This window comes from Xyrauchen texanus, chromosome 47 (genome assembly GCF_025860055.1).
Source record: "Xyrauchen texanus isolate HMW12.3.18 chromosome 47, RBS_HiC_50CHRs, whole genome shotgun sequence".
Taxonomy (NCBI): Eukaryota; Metazoa; Chordata; class Actinopteri; order Cypriniformes; family Catostomidae; genus Xyrauchen; species Xyrauchen texanus.
The window spans coordinates 23,366,941-23,388,601 of NC_068322.1; the positions used below are offsets into that span (position 1 = coordinate 23,366,941).

At 43.3% G+C, this 21,661-nt stretch overlaps 1 protein-coding gene across 1 annotated transcript in view; it reads left to right on the forward strand.

Annotated features, from left to right (window-relative positions):
• LOC127638672 (copine-8) overlaps positions 1 to 21,661 on the forward strand; it is a 210,708-nt gene that overhangs the window by 88,493 nt on the left and 100,554 nt on the right. The window contains exon 6 of the mRNA XM_052120293.1: positions 5,417 to 5,493. Within this exon, the coding sequence (XP_051976253.1) occupies positions 5,417 to 5,493 (77 nt within the window). The remainder of the gene's footprint in view (positions 1 to 5,416; positions 5,494 to 21,661) is intronic.

Genomic DNA, 21,661 nt, shown 5'->3' on the forward strand with positions numbered 1-21,661 from the left:
CATGAGGGGTGCCAACGGCTTGCAACATCCCTTCAAGATCTATAAAAAAGCCCTGGTCATCAGAGTTAGGTGCGTACATATTAGCCAAAATCAACCTTTGAATTTCTGCTAAAACAATAATGACTCTTCCAAATGTATCTTTACTCTGTTTGAGACTTTTTAATTGTAGATGTTTACTGTAATGTAATGACACCCCTGCTCTTACTTGAGCTAGCACTAAAGAAAACATGTCCACCCCCATATCTTCCCAAATTTTTCAGCTTCTTGCGGGGAAAGATGCGTTTCCTGAAGAAACACTGTCATATTTCTTATGTTTAAGAAAATAAATAACCTTCCTTCTTTTTATGGGGTGGCCCAAACACTTCACATTTCACGTGGAGAGTGACAATCCACTCATATTAACATTTGACATTTTGACATATTAGAAAAAATATACTGTGTGACAAAAACAAATTATAAAGACCACATTCCAACATAAGAGCAACAAGCAATCCCCCAACTTCCCCTCAGAACCAAACAAACAGAAAAAGAAAAACGTGCACATTAACCCTGCACATGACAGCGCCAACCGGCATCCATCCCTCTAAACTCAAACAGTCCATGTACGCCCACGAGAGCCCCCACAACTGTCGGATTGCCCAAGTCCTGTGCTTTTATACAAATTTTGTGAGACAGAATTACACAGCAAAAGACAATCTATAGAACAAACTCTTGCCAATAGGCAGAATAATCACAAAAACGTGTAGATTCATGTTCATACTTTCCTGAAGGTATGAAAAAGCTGTTCAGTGTCCTTGGACAGTCAATAAATGTTCAGTGAGCCGGCTTCATGAGTGCTGCAGATTACCTAATCCTTCCAATGTCCTACAACAAATACTCCACAAAACAACTTCAGCAAATAGGAAGCATAAACACTAAGAATGTCCAGATTTACCCTCATACTGATTCAAAGGAGTGTTATTCCACAAATTAAACTCCAGCCGTGAGGCGGACCCAACACAAAAGAAACAAAACAGGCGCCCAGTTTCCTTGAACAGTCAGGTGAATGTTCTGTGAGTCAGGTCCACTAGGCTGCTAAGCTAGCTCCCCACAATGACTTACTCATTCCACTGACTTTATGAAGGACATCACCTGTTGGGGACAAGTAGATACTTTGCGGCCATCCTTAGCATCTATTCTCAACTTGGCCAGCAACTTCAATGCAAAAGCGACCCTCCGTCAATGCAAAAGTTTCTTGAAGGAGTGTTATTCCACAAAAAAAACTCCAGCCGCTAGGCAGGACAGCTCAACTTGAATTAAAGAAGGTGCTCAATTTCCTCGGACAGTCAAGTGAATGTTCAGTGAGTCAGGCCCACTCGGCTGCAAAGTGAGCGTCACACAATGATTTACTCATTTCATTGACTTTCTGAATGCTTGCTGTGGGCATGTAAATATTTTGCGGCCATCCTTCGTATCTATTCTCAATTTGGCCGTGATCATCAGTGCAAAAGCAAACTTCCATTGCTGTAAGAGTTCCTGGCATTCCTTAAATCAATCACATTTCTCTATTGTTGAATTCGCAAAGTCTGGGAACAAGAAAAATGCCCATCTAGGAATTTCACCATAACTTGGCCCTTTTCATTCTCAGGAATTCCAACAATTCCGACATTGTTTTGCCAGTTACTATTCTCAAGATCTTCCAATTTTCCCAAATGCATTCCAAATCTTAGTCGTTAAAGTTGAATGACACTTTGGTGAATTCAAGTACCAATTTCCTTCCAAAACAGCAAAATCTGTACATTATTCCAAACTTATATATATATATATATATAGATGGGTGTTTCTGCAACTACGGGCACTTTTAAATCCCAGCAGTGAAATTTTAGATTTATGTTAAAATTTGTCATTTGATGTTTTATAAATATATTCACAGTGCCATTACACACCTTGACAAAAAATATAATTACTGATTAATGTGATTAAATATAATATTATGAAGCATTTATTGCTCAAAACACCATTTTTGTTAATGTCCCACACCTGTGGTCTCAATGTTGAGATACATAAAATAAGCTAATTTAATTACAATTTGACATTATTTCAAATGGAATTGTTTAATATACAGATTCATTTACAGCATCTTAAAATTCTTTGTATTATTTACTGATAATTTTTATGATTTCTTTAACTAAATGTGCCTGTCCCACACTTTTGAGTCCTTACCGCAACAATGAAAAAAAGCTTTTATTATGAAATTTTATCGAACACTAACAAGTCTAGTTTGTATGGAAACAGAAATTATCTCTTGAGCACATTGCTGACAGACTAGGCCACCACACTACCTCACTCACAAGATACCAAAAAAATAAGGTAAACATCATCTTTTCTGCTCTAGTATTTATTGTGCGTCCTTACCATTCAGCTTAATAATTGTGTATTTTGAACTACATTTTAAAAAATAATTTATTTTACTGTTGAATTCATGTATATTAAGATGCTAAGAGTCAAAACTAATGTGGTAGCCCTTGCTAACTGCCAATTAGCTAAAATATTAGCAAAAATGATCATTTCATGAACATGTCTTTACCGCAGCAAATTTAGGTGTTATGGTAAAGACCTTGTGTTATGGTAGAGACAAATTCAAGGTTTACTGTATATTAAATTACAAATATTCAGTATATTATTAGTACTGAAGTATATATTAGTATATATATTAGTATATATATAAACATGCCATTTTTTAACCCTAAAATTTATCAACAATATGATCAAAAAAATGCAGAGAGGAAATGAAAAAAGACCCAGAGAGATATGCAGACTATCTGCAGAAGGAAAAAGAGCGCTACAAAAAGAGAAAGGAAAGTGGGCAGATAAAAACTGTCTCCCAGCTAACAAAAAGAGAGAAAAACCTGAAAAGAAGTCAGTGGAGGATAAATAAACAAAACTAGAGGGCAAAACAAAAAGTACTGAATGCCTCAAATAAGTTTGTATCAACAAACACACCACCAATATCCCCATCTGATGAGGACTTACTTGCTGCTCCACTAGAACCTTCACCTAATGTGGAAGCTGCTTTTAAGAGGGGGCGTAAAAAAGTAAAAAAAGTGTCAATCAAAGATGTACTGTGAACTCAGAGATGCAAAGTACAAGCTAAAGAAGTCAGTGGTCTCAGTTGAAAAATACAGGAAGCGTTGTTTCAGGCTTTCAAAAAAACTGTCCCCAACAGATTCACCCCAAACCAAAGTTCGCCACCAGATTCGCACATCCCAGCACCAAATTAAACGGGTCTTACTGTTTCATAATGTCATTATGTCAGAGCTAAAAGAGGGTAACAAGTCACTGACCAACCCCAAGGAGAAGCAGATCCTTTCAAAAGTGATTGCAGGAAAGATCATTAAGAAATATCGGCTCGGGAAATATGCACACCAAGAGTTTGGGTTTTCACAAAAGATGATGAGAGCCAATCAAAAGAGGCCAAACTCTCTGGAATATCACAGGAAACAACAATCAAATGTGATCACCAATGCAGATGAAATAACATTGGCACATTTTCTTGAAAGGGATGACAACAGCAGGGCCACCACAAGTAAATGGGATACAATAACTAGGAAGCAACTGAAAATGCAGAAGCGCCTACTCTCTGATTCACTTAAGAATCTACACCTAAAGTTCAAAGCAGAGAACCCAAACATCAAAATCTCCTACACTGAATTTTGCAAGAGAAAACCATTTTGGGTTGTACATCCATCATTCAAAGACAGGGAAACATGTCTCTGTAAACTGTGTGAAAATGCACAGTTCATGGCGGACAGGCTATTCCAGCAAAGTGTATTCTACCAAGTATCCAAAATACTATATTTTTCAGATCCACACATCAGTCTCTGGGCAAATCATGTGGAGAGTGCTGAGCTGCTTCTGCAGAAACCCAGATCCATGCACCTGCTTCAGCCCACAGTGCGTCACCTTTGCTTGTGCATCTGAGCCTTCCACAGGAGTCCTCCATCAGCATCATCCGTCATTCCAGGAAGTCAATGCGATAAAAAACATTTCTGATGTAAACGAGGGGCTGATTGGTAAATGGTGTGTAATTGTGTATGACAATGACCCCATATCCAGGCATCATCCAAGATGTTGATACTCAAAGTTGTGCTTTCGTCAAAACAATGCACAGGGTTGGAGCCAATAGGTTTTTTTGGCCAATGAAGGATGATGTGATCTGGTACACTCATAAGAATGTTGTTGGGCTTGTGCCAGAACCACAACCAGTGACATCAAGACACATGAAGCTTACCGACTCAGTTTGGAAGGAACTCTGTTCTCGTTTTAATTAGTTACCTGTACATGTACCAAAAGCCTAAATGTTGAGATTACTTCTCAGTCTGAAATGAGAAATATTTGGGTATGGTACAAAAATGTAATGTTATGGTGAGATGCGGTTAGTGTTATGGGTTTGTGTTAGTTTAGTATATTATTAATGTTCGTGCAACATCAACTTTAGGAGACAATATTTTTGAAGCAGTTAAAAGAGTAAGAGTTAATTAAAATATTATTTACTGCAAAACTGCTACTATCTTTTACACATGCAATACCTTTTGTTTTCTGGTTCTTTTACTGTTGTTCTCTACAGTAGCCTGTTTTTGATTTCGTGGCAGTTTAACATTGTGTCCTTACCGACAACAAGATGTCATTACCAAGCAGCACTGCTCTATTTTCATTTTTTCACATTTTCATTTGCAAAAAACATTTTTTACACTTAAGCTGAGATGATTAACACATTGAAATTGCAACATCTGTCATAAAAAGTTAAATATGTTATCTTTTGTGTGTATGGAAACAATTGACATCTAAGGTTACTGTAATTTTTTACATGGCATAGAAAAAACATGAAATTCCCTATTTTGTATATAATTTTTTTATATCAGTATTTACAAAACTGCATCAAATTTGAAAAAGCTATTTAAATATATTAATTTTTTAATAGAAATTACTAAAGAAAAATGTATAAAATGAATGTTATTGTAACGCTATGGTAAGGACACTTTTTAAGAAGATGACCGAAAAACACAAAAAATAAACATGTTCCAGATAAAAATCTTAACGACTACATTCTATTTTGTGTACATTTTTATATGTATTACAGACCGTGATGGTTAAAATTGAAATTCATAGAGGTTGATTTTTTTAAATTGGGATAGTCAAAAGTGCCTGTAGTTGCAGAAACACCCATATATATATATATATATATATATATATATATATATATATATATATATATATATATATACACACCCTGATCAAGTGATCACCTCATACACACTATAAATACAGTAGATCATGCTAGACAGTGAAACAACTTGGAATAGGGACCTTTCATATTCCCATTGTGGAAAATGCCACATATTCCCTTTCCTCATATTCTTAATCTCTTTCACTGCAGGATTTCCTGGGCCAGGCCTTCTATACATTGGGAGAGGTGGTGGGTTCGCTAGGCAGTCGTATGGAGAAGCCTCTTGGGTAAGAATTGTTCTGTTTGCTCTACATTTTCAAATCAGCTCACATCCATCCAGGCTATGATAGACTGTTTTCCTTCTTTGAGTCGATGAATGTATCATTTAACAATTCAGTCAATGAACTCTGGCAGTAATTTACTGTACAAGGATGTTTCAATAATAAAAGTAATATGATTCTCTCATGCTAGTAAGCTTACATATTTAACTGAAATATCCCACCAGGCCAGATTAGGTAGAGGGCTACTTTGATTTTGGTTGTGCAGCCAGACTGCACACCAATTTAGTCATAATGCCACATTAGTTACAAGATGGTTGGACTTGTGTAAACACAAAACCGATCCCAGGGGAAATCAGGTTGTTAAAACTGACCAAACTCTGACTTTGTGTCTTGCTTGCGAAAGTGTGCATATATTTTACTTCAGCCACTGGGGGGCAGTTCAGAAATTCAGAAAGCATAGAGTAATTTTAGCAGACAATAATTTCCATATCCTTTTGCAGGTGTCCTGGAAGGTAAGTCTTGGTAACATGGTTAAACCATTAGATACATATTTGGACGTTGTGATTGATACGTCTGAACAGTCTGGCTGTAAATAAAGTCGTTATAACTAGGTAACAGCTCATACAATAAAACTCATTAAGGAAGAGCTAGTCCCTGGATTTACCAAAGTTTGACAGGTCAGTGACATCAAACCTCTAGAAGATACTCAAAGTTTTGTTTGAAGCATTTTTGTATATAAACAAGGTATCCACAAGCAGAATTGTATTACTATTTGTGAAAATTGTTGGTTATAGCACTTCATTCTACTATTCTGGTTTTGGTGTATTCGTTGTTCATTAAATGTTCTATTCCAAGTCAGATAATTGCAGTATAAACGTCACCTGATACTCTTAAGTAGCTTTCATTCAAGTTATAGTTTGTAATTTGTAATTATAATTATTTTGGATTCATTAGGTGTTACGGCACATTTTTATTAAACAAACAGATTTAAACTTTTTTCTTTGTGGTATATGAGGGTCTTATTTAAACTGAATTGGAAACTTTTTAATAATTAATATTAATTAATATTCAAATAACTTTTTTTTTTATAGATTTTTTAGCCTTGTACCAGACCCAGTTTTTAAATGTTAATCTATGAAAATCCCTTCTAAAAATACTAATTTTTACATGTTTAAAACTATGATATTCTAAACAAATAGTGAAATAAACAATAAAAGCAACCATCTCAAAATGTGAAAATGTGTGAAAATGATTTCTAACCATTTTTATAAAATTTATTTTGTCCTAAAGTTGCGCTGTATTTTCCACCTCACTAAACATTTTTGCCCCTAATAATTTTTTTTTTCAATAGTTAGTGTTCCTAAAGCAAGTCAACAAAAGTGTCAGTGAAGATAATGCTTGAAATGAATTATGAAACAAGTGATGTTTGAAGAAATCAAATAAAAATCAAGTTAAATATCACCTGTAGGCAGAATTTTTTTATTGGGTCTCACTTCAATTTATTAATGCCAAATTAGGTGAAAAGTATGAAACTATTCAGTTGTATGTATTTAAGATACATAAAATATTAGTGAAGTTAGCTTTAGCAAGACAAAGAAGTCTGTCAATTTATAATTGTTTTTCTTTCAAAATCGTATATATCGTAAATATTTAATTTCCATCAGCGTCATTTTCAGCACAGAATTCCATTAAACATAATACATAATTTGAGATGTGCTGGAAATGACATTGTGGTGGGAATTGCCATGATTATCAGAAGAAATTACATAAATCTCCAGTACATGGCTTCAGTACATGGTGAATCATGATTGTCAATTAGGCAATGTCAAGGTAACGAATCGGTTACTTAATGTAACCTCGGTTCTCTCTAGAAGAGGGAACGAGTATTGCGTAAGCTAGCTTACGCTACGGGAAAGATTCATCTTTTCTGAGATATTGAAGCCAAAAAATTATCCTTAATTTTGTATCCATTGTCAACGCAGTGCAGCATCTGCATACCTTGAGCGGGCTATCTAGCGAGCTCATTGGTTACTCTGCGGCAACTGCTGCAGCCTATAGACGAACTTGAGTGAACTTGCATCCAATGACAGGCGCCCGCGCCGTCACTGTATCAAAGCCCGCCAGAATGGGCGTGGCTAGAGTGCATATAAGTGTAAGTTTGTAGGCTGGAACCCTGGTTTTCATTGAATGAAGCTGAAAATCGCTGCGTGGCGCTGAAGCACGGCCGGCTACGCAATACTGCTCCCTCTTCTAGAGAGAACCGAGGTTACGTTAAGTAACCGGTTCGTTCTCTTACGAGAGGTTCTCTCGTATTATGTAAGCTAGCTTACGCTACGGGAACCCATTGTCAACGCCGTGCGCGCCAAGCATCCACTGCATGAGCCCCGGGGTTGGGGGGACCCGGGGGAGTCCTTGTGAGTAATAAATATTTTTTTGAGTAATCAAAATAATATTTGGCCGGCAAGAGTGCGGGCCAGTGTGTGTGTAATACATAAGCACATAGTGGGAAGGGACAGACAGAGCGGTGGTGCCGGTCTGTGTGGAATGTGTCCCATCAGTGCAGCTCACCAGGGGAGCTGTAGCTTGTTAAACCGCTAGTAGTTTTGCCTGCAGGGCGGGCACTTCCAGATTGTAAAATCTGACAAAGGTGGAGGGGGAAGCCCAGCCCGCTGCCACACATATGTCGTGAATTGAAATCCCGCTGGACCATGCCCACGAGGAGGCCATGCCTCTAGTGGAGTGAGCCCTAATGCCTAACGGGCATGGTAGGTCTTTTGACGCGAACGCGGCAGCAATAGCGTCCACTATCCATCTAGACAGTGTCTGTTTCGAGGCGGCGAAACCTTTGGTGTGCCCTCCGAACGAAACGAAAAGCTGCTCAGAGCGTCTGAAAGAGGCGGAGCGCGCAGTATACAATCTCAGTGCTCTGACTGGGCAAAGGAGATTTGCGTCGCGCTCGCTATCGGATGCTGGCAGCGCCGATAGGGAAATGATTTGTGCTCTGAAAGGAGTACCGATCACCTTGGGGACGTAGCCGTGTCTAGGCTTTAAAATTACCTTGGAGTCACTTGGTCCAAACTCAAGACACGCAGCACTGACAGACAGCGTGTGAAGGTCTCCCACAGGGCAGTTAGAAAAACGGTTTGAGTAAAAGGTATTTCAAATCCACGGATTGAAGCGGTTCGAAAGGGGGGGCTTTCATAGCTTCGAGAACTACGGAAAGATCCGAGATAGGAACCGATGGGGGGCGCGGGGTGTTCATCCTTCTAGCTCCCCTGAGGAAGCGGATGACCAGCTCGTTTTTTCCCAGTTACTGGCCGTGCAGGGGTTCAGCGAACGCCGCGACGGCCGCCACGTACACTTTGAGCGTGGATGGGGATCTGCCCTTATCTATCAGCTCTTGTAAAACACGAGCAGCGACGACACCCCACATGTCCGTGGGTCCAGGTCTCTGTCGGTGCACCATTTTGAAAACACAGACCATTTGGAAGCATAGAGTCTTCTCGTGGAAGGGGCTCTAGCGTGTATGATAGTGTTTATTACTCCTGGCAAAACGACGGGTAGTCGTTGATCACCCACGCATGCAGCGCCCAGCGCTCTGAGTGGGGATGCCAGATGGTGCTGCGAGCTTGTGAGAGGATCTGCTCTCACTGGAATGGGCCACGGGGCTGTCATTGACAGCTGCGTAAGCTCCGGGAACCATGTCTGATTCTCCCAGCGTGGGGCTATGAGGAGCACCGAGTGACGCGTTTCCCTGATCCTCTGCATTACCTGTGGCAATAGCGAGACGGGAGGGAAGGCGTAAAGCGGGCGGTTGGGCCAGTCCTGGGCCAGCGTGTCCTCGCTTTTCGAGAAAAATACTGGGCAGTGAGAGTTCTCTTCTGACGCTAAAGAGGTCTATCTCTGCTCTGCCGAATATGCTCCATAACTTCTGGACTGTTTGAGCGTGCAGGGACCATTCCCCTGGGGAAATATTGTCTCTGGACAGTCTGTCTGGGCCGTCGCTCAGGTGGCCTGGCACGTGCGTCGCCCTCAGCGAGCGCAGGTGGCACTGGGACCAACTCAGTATGCGTTTTGTCAGATGGAATAGGTTCCTGGATCTGACACCGCCCTGACGGTTTAGATAGGATACCACAGATCTGTTGTTCGAACGGACCAGGACGTGGTGACCCTGAATGACCGGGAGGAAGCGCACGAGCGCGTACTCGACCGCTATCATTTCCAGACAATTTATGTGAAGGAGCTTTTCCTGAACTGACCATAGGCCAAAAACCGGAGAGCCCTCGCAGACCGCGCCCCAACCCGTGTTGGACGCGTCTGTCAAGATGACTTTTCGGCGAGATACAGCTCCCATCGTCACTCCCCGCTGATACCATTTGGCCACTGCCCAGGGCTGCAGAGCTGAGATACAGGTCTGAGTCACTCTGATCGGCTGGCGGCAAGTGGCCCAAGCCCGGCGAGACGCTCGGGTGTTTAGCCAATGCTGAAGCGGGCGCATGCACAGTAAACCCAGCTGAAGTACTGCTGCGGCTGAGGCCATATAACCTAGCATTCTCTGAAATTTTTTCAGAGGTGTGAGGCTGTTCATCTGAAAGGACGCGGCTAGTCGCTGAACACGGCGCTGGCTGTGTAGATAAGCGAGCCGTCATCGCCATGGAGTCTAGTTCTATTCCAAGGAAGGAAATTGCCTGACTGGGCTGTAGTGAGCTCTTGGTCCAATTGACTGCAAGACCCAAACTGTTCAGATGACTGAGGAGAACTGTCCTGAGACGGAAGCTCCGTATGTGACTGTGCCAAAATCAGCCAATCATCCAAATAGTTCAGAATTCGCAAACCCTGACTCCGCAGGGGTGCGAGCGCCACATCCATGCACTTCGTGAAAGTATGGGGTGCTAAAGACAGGCCGAACGGAAGGACGGTGTATTGATAAACCTGGCTGTCGAAGGCGAATCTCAAGAATGGCCTGTGACGGGATTTATCTGAATCTGAAAGTAGGCATCTTTCAGATCGAGAGAAATAAACCAGTCCCCCTGGCGCACATGCGCGAGGAGTTTCCTGATTGTAAGCATTTTGAACGGTCTTTTTGCGAGCACCTTGTTCAAAACCCTGAGATCTAATATTGGTCTGAGGCCGCCGTCTTTCTTGGGGACAAGAAAATAACGGCTGTAAAACCCCGACTCGCTCAGAGAAGGTGGCACTCTCTCTATGGCCCTTTTGCACAGAAGGTTTGCTATTTCTGAACGAAGCATGCAGGCTGCTTCCGTGTTCACAGTAGTTTCGAGCCGTGCTCTGAAGTGGGGAGGGCGGCGATCGAACTGTAGCAAATAGCCCTTTTTATTGTGCTTAACACCTATTTGGATATCCCTGGGATAGCTTTCCACGCTTTGAAGCGTAACGCTAGAGGGTGAATGGCCAAGTCGCCCTGATTGCTGCACACAGCGAGCTGAACAGAATGTGTGAGCGCGCTTACTGTGCTTATGCATGACTGCTCGCAGACAGCAGGGACAGGCTGTTCTGTGAGTGACTTTCCGATTGAGGTGAATGGGGAAAGAGTCACATCTGTGAAGTGATGCGCGAGCATAGTCACGGGCATGGGACTTACATACAGAGAGGTGTTTGCTGGCCGTGTGACAGAGCGGGCAGAGAAGGGGCGCGCGACGGATTCGTGGGCGCGTTTATTGACTCTAACACTCGAGCTGGCTGTGCCCGCTTTATGTGAGTGGGCTCTGATAGGGACACGGGAAGTGTAATGCTTGTGTGTAGGGGTGAACACTGGATTGTGGGCACATTTTCTACACATAAGGCATGTTTGCTTTTCACAAGATTTCTTTGGGTCACCGTGAAAATGGCATTTGAGTGCAGGCAAGCGGGCAGTATCACCGGCTTGTTGGCTGCTGAATCCACCACTGCAGTAGCCTGAGAGAAGGAGACTGACAGGGGTGAAGCTTTGACGGTGGTCCGGCCGCGGCGGGACTGAACCGTCGTTTCCTTAACAAAGCTAGGAGGACTTCGGTTGCTCAGGTTTCAGCGCAATCTTAGGTCGAGGCCCGCAGGGGGCGGCGGTCTGCGGCGGCTGTCTGAGCGCGTTCTAGGGCGGCCGCCCTGTCGACGCTGAGAAGTCTGGCTTTGGTGAGCTGGGCGCTGTGAAGAGGCTCGTGCAGGAGGCTGGTCACGTGGGGGGCCTGCAGAGGAGCTAGCGCGACGAGGCAGGAAGAGATTCATGGCTTGGGTGGCTTTCTGGACTTCCGAGAAACGGTCAACAATGCCACTCACCGCGGAACCGAAGAGACCGGACGGAGAGAGCGGCGCGTTGAGGAACGTGGAGCGTTCAGCTTCTCCCATGTCGGCTAGCGTTAGCCATAGGTGTCTCTCGGTCACAGTCAGCGCGGCCATGCACTTCCCTAGGGCTTGAGCTGCAGCTTTGGTGGCGCGAAGGGCGAGATCCATCGCGCTCCTTAGATCTGAAACAGCCTCTGGGTGCCTGCCTTTCTCATCCCACTCTCGAAGAAGGTCCGCTTGGAGGATCTGTAAAACGGCCATGGAATGCAGAGCAGATGCGGCATGGCTGGCAGCGGCATAGGCGCGACCAACACAGGCGGAAGTAGTTCTGCAGGCCTTAGACGGGAGCACTGGCTTAGACCGCCATCTCGCGGAGGGTGGGCAAAGGTGTGCTGCTACCGAATCCTCGACCGGGGGGATGGAAGAGTAACCCCTCTCGGTGGCGCCGTCCACCGAAGCAAGAGAGGTGGAGACATGGGATCAGTTCCTGGCCGAGAGAGGCGCGTTCCACGATTTAGAGAGCTCGGCGTGGAGTTCCGGCAGGAAGGGAGCGGTCCGGGCCGCCGCGCGGCAACGGATCTGAAGAAAGCAGCCGTCGAGTCTGTTGGGAGCCTGCTCAGAGGGCAGTGACCACTCGAGCCCGAGGCGGTCGACGGCCTGTGTGAGGAGGCGCGTTAGTTCTTCCTCGACTCCGGCGCGGGTCCTGCAGGATTCCTGGGCCGAGGAGGAGGCTTGGGAGCCTGACCACTCCTCGCTATCCGAAGCCATGATGGAACAGCAGCCCTTATCCTCTGCCTCGTCATCCGAGATGGCAACAGTGCGGCCGCTCGGCGGCAACTGCGCGTCCCGGGGGGGCGGGGAGGGTGAAAGCGAGGCTCGAGGGAGAGGCTCCGGCGAGGTAGTCGCTTCTAACACCGGTTCCGGCAGCCTTTGGGAGCGGCGCTTCTTTCTGCGCGGCGAAACGAAAGGCGGCGTGGCGGCTTCGGTTTTGAGTGCTTCGAGTCGAGCCCGCAGGGTCGACATCGGGAAGCTCCTCGCAGAGGTTGCATCCGCCGTCAGCGAGGGCGAGCTCTACATGTTCCAGTCCCAGGCAGAGAGCGCATATGAGGTGGCGGTCTCCGGCGCTGAGAGGGGCGCGGCATGAGGTGCAGGTGGTGCAAGGCATCTTTAAAAAGCCGCTCGTTGCTCTTTTTGTGAAGTTCGCTGAGGAACTAGCTTGCTCTAAAAAGGATACGTCGCCGGATGGCTGAAGGTGGCGAAGATGGCCGGCTTCTTCGAGTGCTGTCCAAGCTTGCTAGATGCCCCTCGAACGGCGACGCGGCTTCTGCAGTTCAGAGATGCGAAGAGCTTCGCTGAATAGATGAAAATCAGGGTTCCAGCCTACGAACTTACGCTTATATGCACTCTAGCCACGCCCATTCTGGCGGGCTTTGATACAGTGACGGTGTGGGCACCTGTCATTGGACGCAAGTTCACTCAAGTTCGTCTATAGGCTGCAGCAGTTGCCGCAGAGCAACCAATGAGCTCGCTAGATAGCCCGCTCAAGGTATGCAGATGCTGCACTGCGTTGACAATGGATACAAAATTAAGGATAATTTTTTGGCTTCAATATCTCAGAAAAGATGAATCTTTCCCGTAGCGTAAGCTAGCTTACGCAATACGAGAGAACCTCTCGTAAGAGAACTCAATTGTTTCTAGGTAGCTGGCAAAGTTCAATATGATGAGGTTGATATTAAATGTATGTTTGGTGTATATTCATGATTTTATGATGATGGTTTAACTAGTATAGTACAAATAGTTTTTCTACACCCCCTTTTCATCAGGGAGGTAGATTATGCTAGGTAGCTCATTCAAACTCATATATTACAGTATATCATTATATTTCTTGGATAATATTTTGTCAATAAATGTCCATTTCAGCTAGTCTGGGAACTTTTACCTTTCTACTTGTTCATGTCCATTGGCATGCACAATCATTCAGCAAGTGATGGTTAGCTTCTAGCCTTTTCGCTTTGCTTACCCTTTTTGCAATATCTTTTCCTGTACTTTTAAAAACCAGGGGAAAAAGCAGTCCTAAAAACTGGATTATGCAATCATCCTGCATAGCACACTCGCTCCAATATTTACTTCTCACGCCATTGCCAGCTGACATATTGGTTATGTGCATTCAAAAACCACAGTGGAAAATGAAACCGTAACATGTTTTCAGCCTTATGGTGGAAAAGTGGCTATAGGGATATTGGTTGGTCCGTTGGGTTGGATTGCATTCTGATTGTTTTCTTGCGGATCTGAGTGCAATTGCCGCTTGAGTTTCACTATGAGTAAAAACAACCTAATGCATGTGTATGTGCATGGTTGAGGGTATGCAGTTCACATTCACTAATGAGCTGTTGCTGACTACTGTGGCCCTTTAGTCTGACTTCACTCGTTAAGGTCTTTATTCAACCTCGTTTGTACAAATACCCCCCCCCCCCCCATCTCTTTCTGTCTGTCTTTCTTCAGTGTTAAATCATTTTATCGCTAATTATCTGTCCTGAAATCAGTTAGCTTTTTTATTACTGCCTTTCTGTGAGAAATACGTTTATGATCTGAGATCTGCTGTATTAAACTTGATCCTTGGATGTTTCTCCTGACGGGAGGTAAAGGTTTGTCTCACATACATTTCCTATCTGTCTCGGTTATCAAAGCAGGCTCATTAGATTCTCTGCAGGAGTTCAGTGTCTCACTGTGTCTGGGGTTCCTGCACTGTTGTTCCTTTAGCTAAGCTGAACTGCACACTAGCACGCTAATTATGCCCAGCTAAAGACAGACAAGAAGGCACCAGTTCGAAAAGGTAGTAGGCTGGGTGAGTGGGGTCCAGAGTGATTTAACCAGCCCTTTTCCTCTCTTTTGATTTATACAGTTCTTGAAGGGAGGGCAAGGGGCAACCATAAATCTGCTCAGCAGTCCAAACAGTCCTTTTTAGTATTCTGATGTCCGATTTCATACCTGAACCAAACCAGACAGTTATTGAAGTGCAGAGGACAGACTCAATGACTGCTGAGTAGAACCGTTTCAGCAGCACCTGTGGCAGGTTGAACTTCCTCAACTGGTGAAGGAAGTACAACCTCTGCTGGGCCTTTTTTCACAATGGAGTCAATGTGAGTCTCCCACTTCAGGTCCTGTGAGATGGCAGTGCCCAGGAACCTGAATGACTCCACTGCTGCTACAGTGCTTTTCAGAATAGTGAGGGGGGTCAATGTTGGAGTGTTCCTCCTAAAGTCCACAATCATCTCCACTTTTTTGTGTGTTGATCTCCAGGTTGCTATGACTGCACCAGTGAACCAACAGTTTAACCTCCCTTCTGTATGAAGACTCATCGTCATCTTGGATGAGTCTGATGACAGTAGGGTCTTCTGCAAACTTCAGGAGCTTGACAGAGAGGTCCTTGGCAGTGCAGTCATTGGTATACAGGGAGAAGAGTAGTGGGGAGAGCACACATCTCTGGGGGGAACCAGTGCTGATCATACATGTGCTGGAAGTGAATTTCCTCACTAGCTGCTGCCTGTCCATCAGAAAGCTGGTGTTCCACTGACAGATAGACATGGGAACAGAGAGCTGGATAAATGTATTCCATAGGAGAGCTGGGATGATGATTTAAAGCCAGACTGAAGTCCACATAAAGGATCCTTGCTTATGTCCATGGTCTGTCCATATGCTGCAGGATATGATGCAATCCCATATTGACTGCATCATCCACAGGCCTGTTTGCTCTATAAGCAAATTGAAGGGGATCTAGAAAGTTTCCAGTGATGTCACTCAGGTTAGCCTGGAGAACATAGAGGATTGGTGGTGTTGGTGTTTGTGTGAAGTAAAGGTCAGATCGGGTGTGGGGTGTGAGACTTGGCTTTTCAAATCTACAGTAAAACACATTCAAGTCATCAGCCAGTTGATAGTTCCGTAAAGTGTTGGGGGATGGTGTCTTGAAGTTAGTAATGTCAGCTAGTAATGAGTAGCTTATTTTAGCCACTTTAATTTTCTTAGTCAGTGTTTTTTCTCTTTACAGTCCTTTTACAGTTTCTGCCTGTAGATCGGAAGATGAACCAGACAGTGATCAGTGAGTCCCAAAGCTGCTCTAGGGACAGAGCGATATGCATCCTTTAATGTTGTGTAGCTTGGTCCAGTATGTGCTGTCTGAATTTTGGTAGTTCACAGGTTAGGTTAGCTTTGTTCAAATCGCTGAGAATAATAAGTTAGTCCAGGTATTGTAGTTCCATGTCTGTGATCTGATCAGCCAGCTGTTGCAGTGTTACATTCACGCATGTGTGTGGAGGAATAGACCAGAAAAAATTAGGAAAACTCCCCCAGCAAATAGAAAGGCTTACAGTTAATAAAAAGCATTTCCATATTAGGACAGCATATATCTTCTTTAACGTTGTTACATCTGTACACAAAACTTTCATTGATGTAAAAGCATGCTCTACCGCCTCTCATTTTCCTGATTATCACTGGAATGCAATCCACTTTGATCAGCTGAAAGCCTGGCAAATAAAATGCGCTGTCCGGAATGGCTTCACTCAGCCAGGTTTCTGTGAAGCACAAGGCAGCAGAGTTTGAAAAGTCCTTGTTTGTACGGGTGAGGAGATGTAGTTCATCCATTTTGTTAGGGAGAGAGCAGAGATTCGCTAGATGAATACTTCAAAAGCCTCACTGTCGTAACTTGACCAGGGTGCTGGTTTGCTTCATTCAACTGCTTCTCAAAGTGCGCTTAAACAACACAGCTTCGCCTCCGACTAAAATGTCCAGCAAAACATCAGAATGGTCAAAAACAGGGAAAAGATTGTCTGGTATGTGCTGCTGAATGTTCAGCAGTTCGTTCCTGGTAAAACTGACTAGAATAAAATTTACTAAACACAGCACAAACAAACAAAAACCAAAATAAATATTGGAGAGCTCCACACCGAGGCAGCCATGTGCGGCACCATCATCAGATAACATCATCAGAAAATTCATATGAAAAAAAAAGCATAATATGAAAATAGGGCTGTTGGTTTAACATGTTAATTTAGTGTGATTAATTATAAACATGTAAAAAAATTGAATGCAATAACTCACATCCCCAGACTATTAGGAAGTACCATCAGAGCAATTCAAGCTTGAAGTACTACCTGTTTTCACCAGGGGTCAGTAGGCACAACTCCAGCTGCAGAAGCAACGAGCAGTTGTACTGACAACAAACCACACTCAGGCTTGCTTGACACCAGCAACTGCACAAGATGAGAAACACAGCTAGACGGAGCACAATTCTTAATGCAAATCTTGCCACTTTTTTGTATTGTATTATCAATAAAAAAAATTATCAATAAAAAGTATTTTATTTTTAGAATATTTAATTATATAATTATTAAATATTGAACTGTAGTTATCTGAGGGCTTTTTTTATTATATATTTGATTAATTATGATTTATTTGATTAATTATTCAGCATATCATGTAATTAATTTGATTACAATTTTTTATGGATTGACAGCCCTTAAAAATTGACAGAATATGGAGAAAGCTAAATCGGTCAATAAAGTGAGTAAAAAACTACCATATTTTCTGGGATATAATATATATATATATATATATATATATATATATATATATATATATATATATATATATATATATATATATACACTTCGAGGCTCCTGGAGGTTCTGGTTCCATGAAAACCAGAAGGAGATCATGTTCACTATGAGACACAGTTTCTGTTTCCATGGAAACCAGAAAGTAATTAGGTTCTGGTCCCATGAAAACCAGGAGGCAATCAGGTTCTGATTCCATGGAAACCAGGAGGTAATCATGTTCACTCTGAGACACAGGTTCTGGTCCCATGAAAACCAGGAGGCAATCAGGTTCTGGTTCCATGAAAACCAGGAATTAATCATTTTCGCTCCGAGACACAGGTCGGTTACATGGAAACTAGAAGGTAATCATATTCACTCCGAGACACAGGTTCTGGTTCCATGAAGAGATCATACTCACTCTGAGACACAGGTTCTGCTCCCATAAAAACCAGGAGGCAATCAGGTTCTGATTCCACGAAAACCAGGAGGTTATCATATTCACTCTGAGACACAGGGTCTGGTCCAATGGAAACCAGGAGGCAATCAGGTTCTGGTTCCATGAAAACCGGGAAGTAATCATGTTCACTCCGAGACACAGGTTCTGGTTCCATGAAAACCAGGAGGAAATCATGTTCTGGTTCCATGAAAACTAGGAGGTAATCATGTTTGATCCAAAACACAGGTTCTGGTCCCAAGGAAACCAGGAGGTAATCATGTTCTGGTTCCATGAAAACTAGGAGAATCATGAATCATGAATCATGTTTGATCTAAAACACAGGTTCTGGTTCCATTAATTAGTTAATAATGTTAGCTCCGAGACACGGGTTGTAATCCCATGGAAACCAGGAAGTAATCATGTTAGGTCTGAATCACAGGTTCTGGTACCATGGAAACCAGGAGGTAATCAGGTTTTGGTTCCATGAAAACCAGGAGTTAATAATGTTCGCTCCGAGACACGGGTTGTAATCCCATGGAAACTAGGAAGTAATCATTTTCTCTCCAAAACACAGGTTCTGATCATGTGGTCCTGGACAGGACAAAATTATGTTTTCTCTGAGACATTGGTTCTGGTCCCACTGAAACCAGGAAGTAATTGCATTTACTCTGAGACACGGATTCTGGTCTTGTGGTCACCAGGTAGTAATTGCGTTCAGTCCAAGACACTGGTTTCCTGGTCCTAAGGAACCCAGGAAATAATCGTGTTCACACAAACAATGGTAAATTAAAATATGCATTCCTGTTAGCTCATAAGCACAACTCTCTTTTAGTGCCAACCTGTGGACATTTCATCTCGGGGGCCATGGTCCGAATTTCAGTAAGCACAGATCAATTCCAACATCAGAACTTTCAGCCTGCTGTCACCGAATTCAAAGTGTGATCATAAAAACAAAAAAAGTGCAGCAAACATTTTTTGGCAGAATATTCAGGCTGCTCTTTTTCAGACAATGAAAGTATACAGTGACCAGTGGCCAAAAGGGGCAAAAAATAAATAAAAAAGCACCAAAAATTATCATAAAATTGTCTATGTGGTTTGTGCACTATATTACAGGTCTGCTGAATCTATATGATGCACATTTCCAAACCTTAAACACAAAAAACCATTGGTTGTTGCATGTTGAGTAACTAATCACAAAGCTGAAACATTGAATATGCGCAATCGCAAATAGGTTTTGAGAGCTACTGTGGAAAGGGAAGACTTTCCATGAATAATGGCATAATCTACTGTCTGTTCCACAGAAGAAAGTTATGCGGGTTTGGAACGTGAGGGAGTATATAAATTATTTCATTTATTGGTTGAACTATTTCTTTAAGTGCTCAGTGCTTTCTTGCCATTTTCCTGTCAAGCCCTTTTACTAGATTCTCCATGAAAACTCCACAAAAAGACTTTCCCCCGTCACCAGTAGAAGTATCTCTCCTGTCCTATCAGAGCACTTACACCTTTACAAAGTGGAAAGTGATGTCCTCGGGATTTTTCAGCCTCCCTTTCTTTTTGCTTATGCCCAACAGTGTACATTGTTAAAGTTCAAGAATGAGACAGAATAGTCCATTTGGGGTGAACGGCTCCTTCTAGAATTACTTGGCTTACAGTTGGATGTAGCTGTACTATGACAAGTGTTACCGAAGCTGTTTTGGAGGCACTAAAATATGGCAAAACCCCACACCTGCACCCAAGGCCTGACAGGGGGGACCTTTAACAACCATAATGACTGTTAATTTCAGCTAATTACACAGCTCAATCACCCCTCCAATCGCATATGGAGGGCGCTGCATGGAGGGAAAAGGCGGTGTTGCTATTTTGAGCGTGGTTCGTGGATACAGAGAGCACATAGGTTTGTGTCGACATTTATGCTATTCATTCTGCATGTTTGAATAGTCTAATGAATGACTATTGAGTATGTGTATGTCTGTCAGAATGACTGTTATGTGTCTTCACTGATGTATGTGCATGTGTGTGTGAGACAAGTATTTCTTGAGAGCAATATACGGTATGTGTGCATGGGTGTGCAAACTAACAAATGCAGTTGCGAAAGCCTGATCTCAAGTTAATATTTTTGCTAAATAATACAAATCTAAAAATGTTTGGAGTTTAAAATGAGATTGGAGAGCAAATGGAGGCTTTTGCTTAAACTTCCCAAGAAGTGGTTTTATTTGTAGTTTCTTTTTCTTTTGACATATGTAATAATGAAACACAAAACAGAGGCAATTCATTGATTTTTGGCTTTGGATCTTTCTCATCTCAAGTCTTTTTCTCAGCATGCTCGCAATCTCTCATATGCCACTCTCAAGTTTCGCTAAACTGAAAACACACTAAAGAGAGACTGCTGTCTCATTTCCAATGACTGAAGCTCTGAGGACTCTACAACGTTGAATTAAAGTACTCTTAACGCCTGTGCTGAAGTGCTATCATTAAAGCCAAATCGACCATGCTCCCTGCAACTCATTGTAAGCTGGATGGTTTTCCATGTGAATTGTGGTTATATCAGAGCAAACATTTGAGACCTTCTCAAGTCTATATAAACGGACCTCTCGGACCTCTCTTGGATTCCTGAGTTTGGAAAACTAACAATTTATTAGGGCATTTCCATGTTTATTTATTTTTTACCTTTCTCTAATGGAAATGTTTCACATTTTGTTTTACAAGGAAACACAAAATTGTTTTCTTGGGAGTAATAATAATTTATAATTGCTAATAATTTTAGCGTTTTTTTTCTGTGTCCTCTAAAACTCTTTCCATGTTAGTCATGGACACCCTTTAATGGTAACACTTTAGGGTTGTTTGTTAAAATTAGTTAAGAACATTAGTTATGGAGAATTAAAATGCCTTTCTGTCTGTGTATATTTCCAGGTTGCGGTTGTTACCTCTCCGCCTCTGACTGCCACTATCACTGCCTCACGTGTCTGGGCTACAGCCACGCCGAGACAGCGTTCGTGTATGGCTCATGCTCTCACTAAGAGAACATGACCATGGCAACGTTGCGGTCATGGATTTCGTTCTTAAGGGGGAAAGCCACTCCCCGCCCCAGTCCTTCTACCTACGGGTATGAAGCTGTGACGGTTAGCACTGGGGGTAGTGGTCGAGATGGAGGCCGACAAGGTACGCTTCCTTGATGCCCCATCTTCCTGACCTATAATAGGCTGACCTATTCAGCTACATTGTTGAAGGCTTAGCCCAGCAGATTTCGGCGGTCAAGAAGCAGACAGAGGCTATTTAACTCATCCTGCCTTGGCATGGCTCAAGGTCCCGCACCCCGTCTGCTCGTCTCCAAGGGCGTTCCCCTGCGGTGTCAACACCAGCTCTGCTGCAGCCTGGGCCGACTGCCTGGCCCTGGCGTAGAGCCACCACGCAGGAAGCTGACGTGGCAGCGGCAAGAACCCTTGGAAGGCTTTGAAGCACCCCTGAGACCCAGGGATAAGGAGACCCGCTGTGAGTTTGGAAGTGGTGGACAGACCACTCAATCCCCGGTGGAGGGCCGGGAGGAGAATCTTTTATTAGCTTTGAATTTGATTTCGCAGCACGCCTAATGGGCTGCAACACCCACATTTTCAAAGAAGAGTGATTTCCTCATTTCTTGGGTAACACAGCCAGTGTTTATGGCCGTCGTTATCACAACAGCCGGACACCGAACGTTCACGGCAGGCAAGGCACTACGGACCGGGTTCTCGACCTTCACACGCCAAGCTGTGGCACAAACACACCCACGCTTAGGCGGTTGTGACGAGTCACAAGGACGTTCACCCTCCTCCCCCGTCGCTGACCAGTCCTGTGGTGGGCACGCAGAGCAAGGTTAGTGTTTTGACCTTTC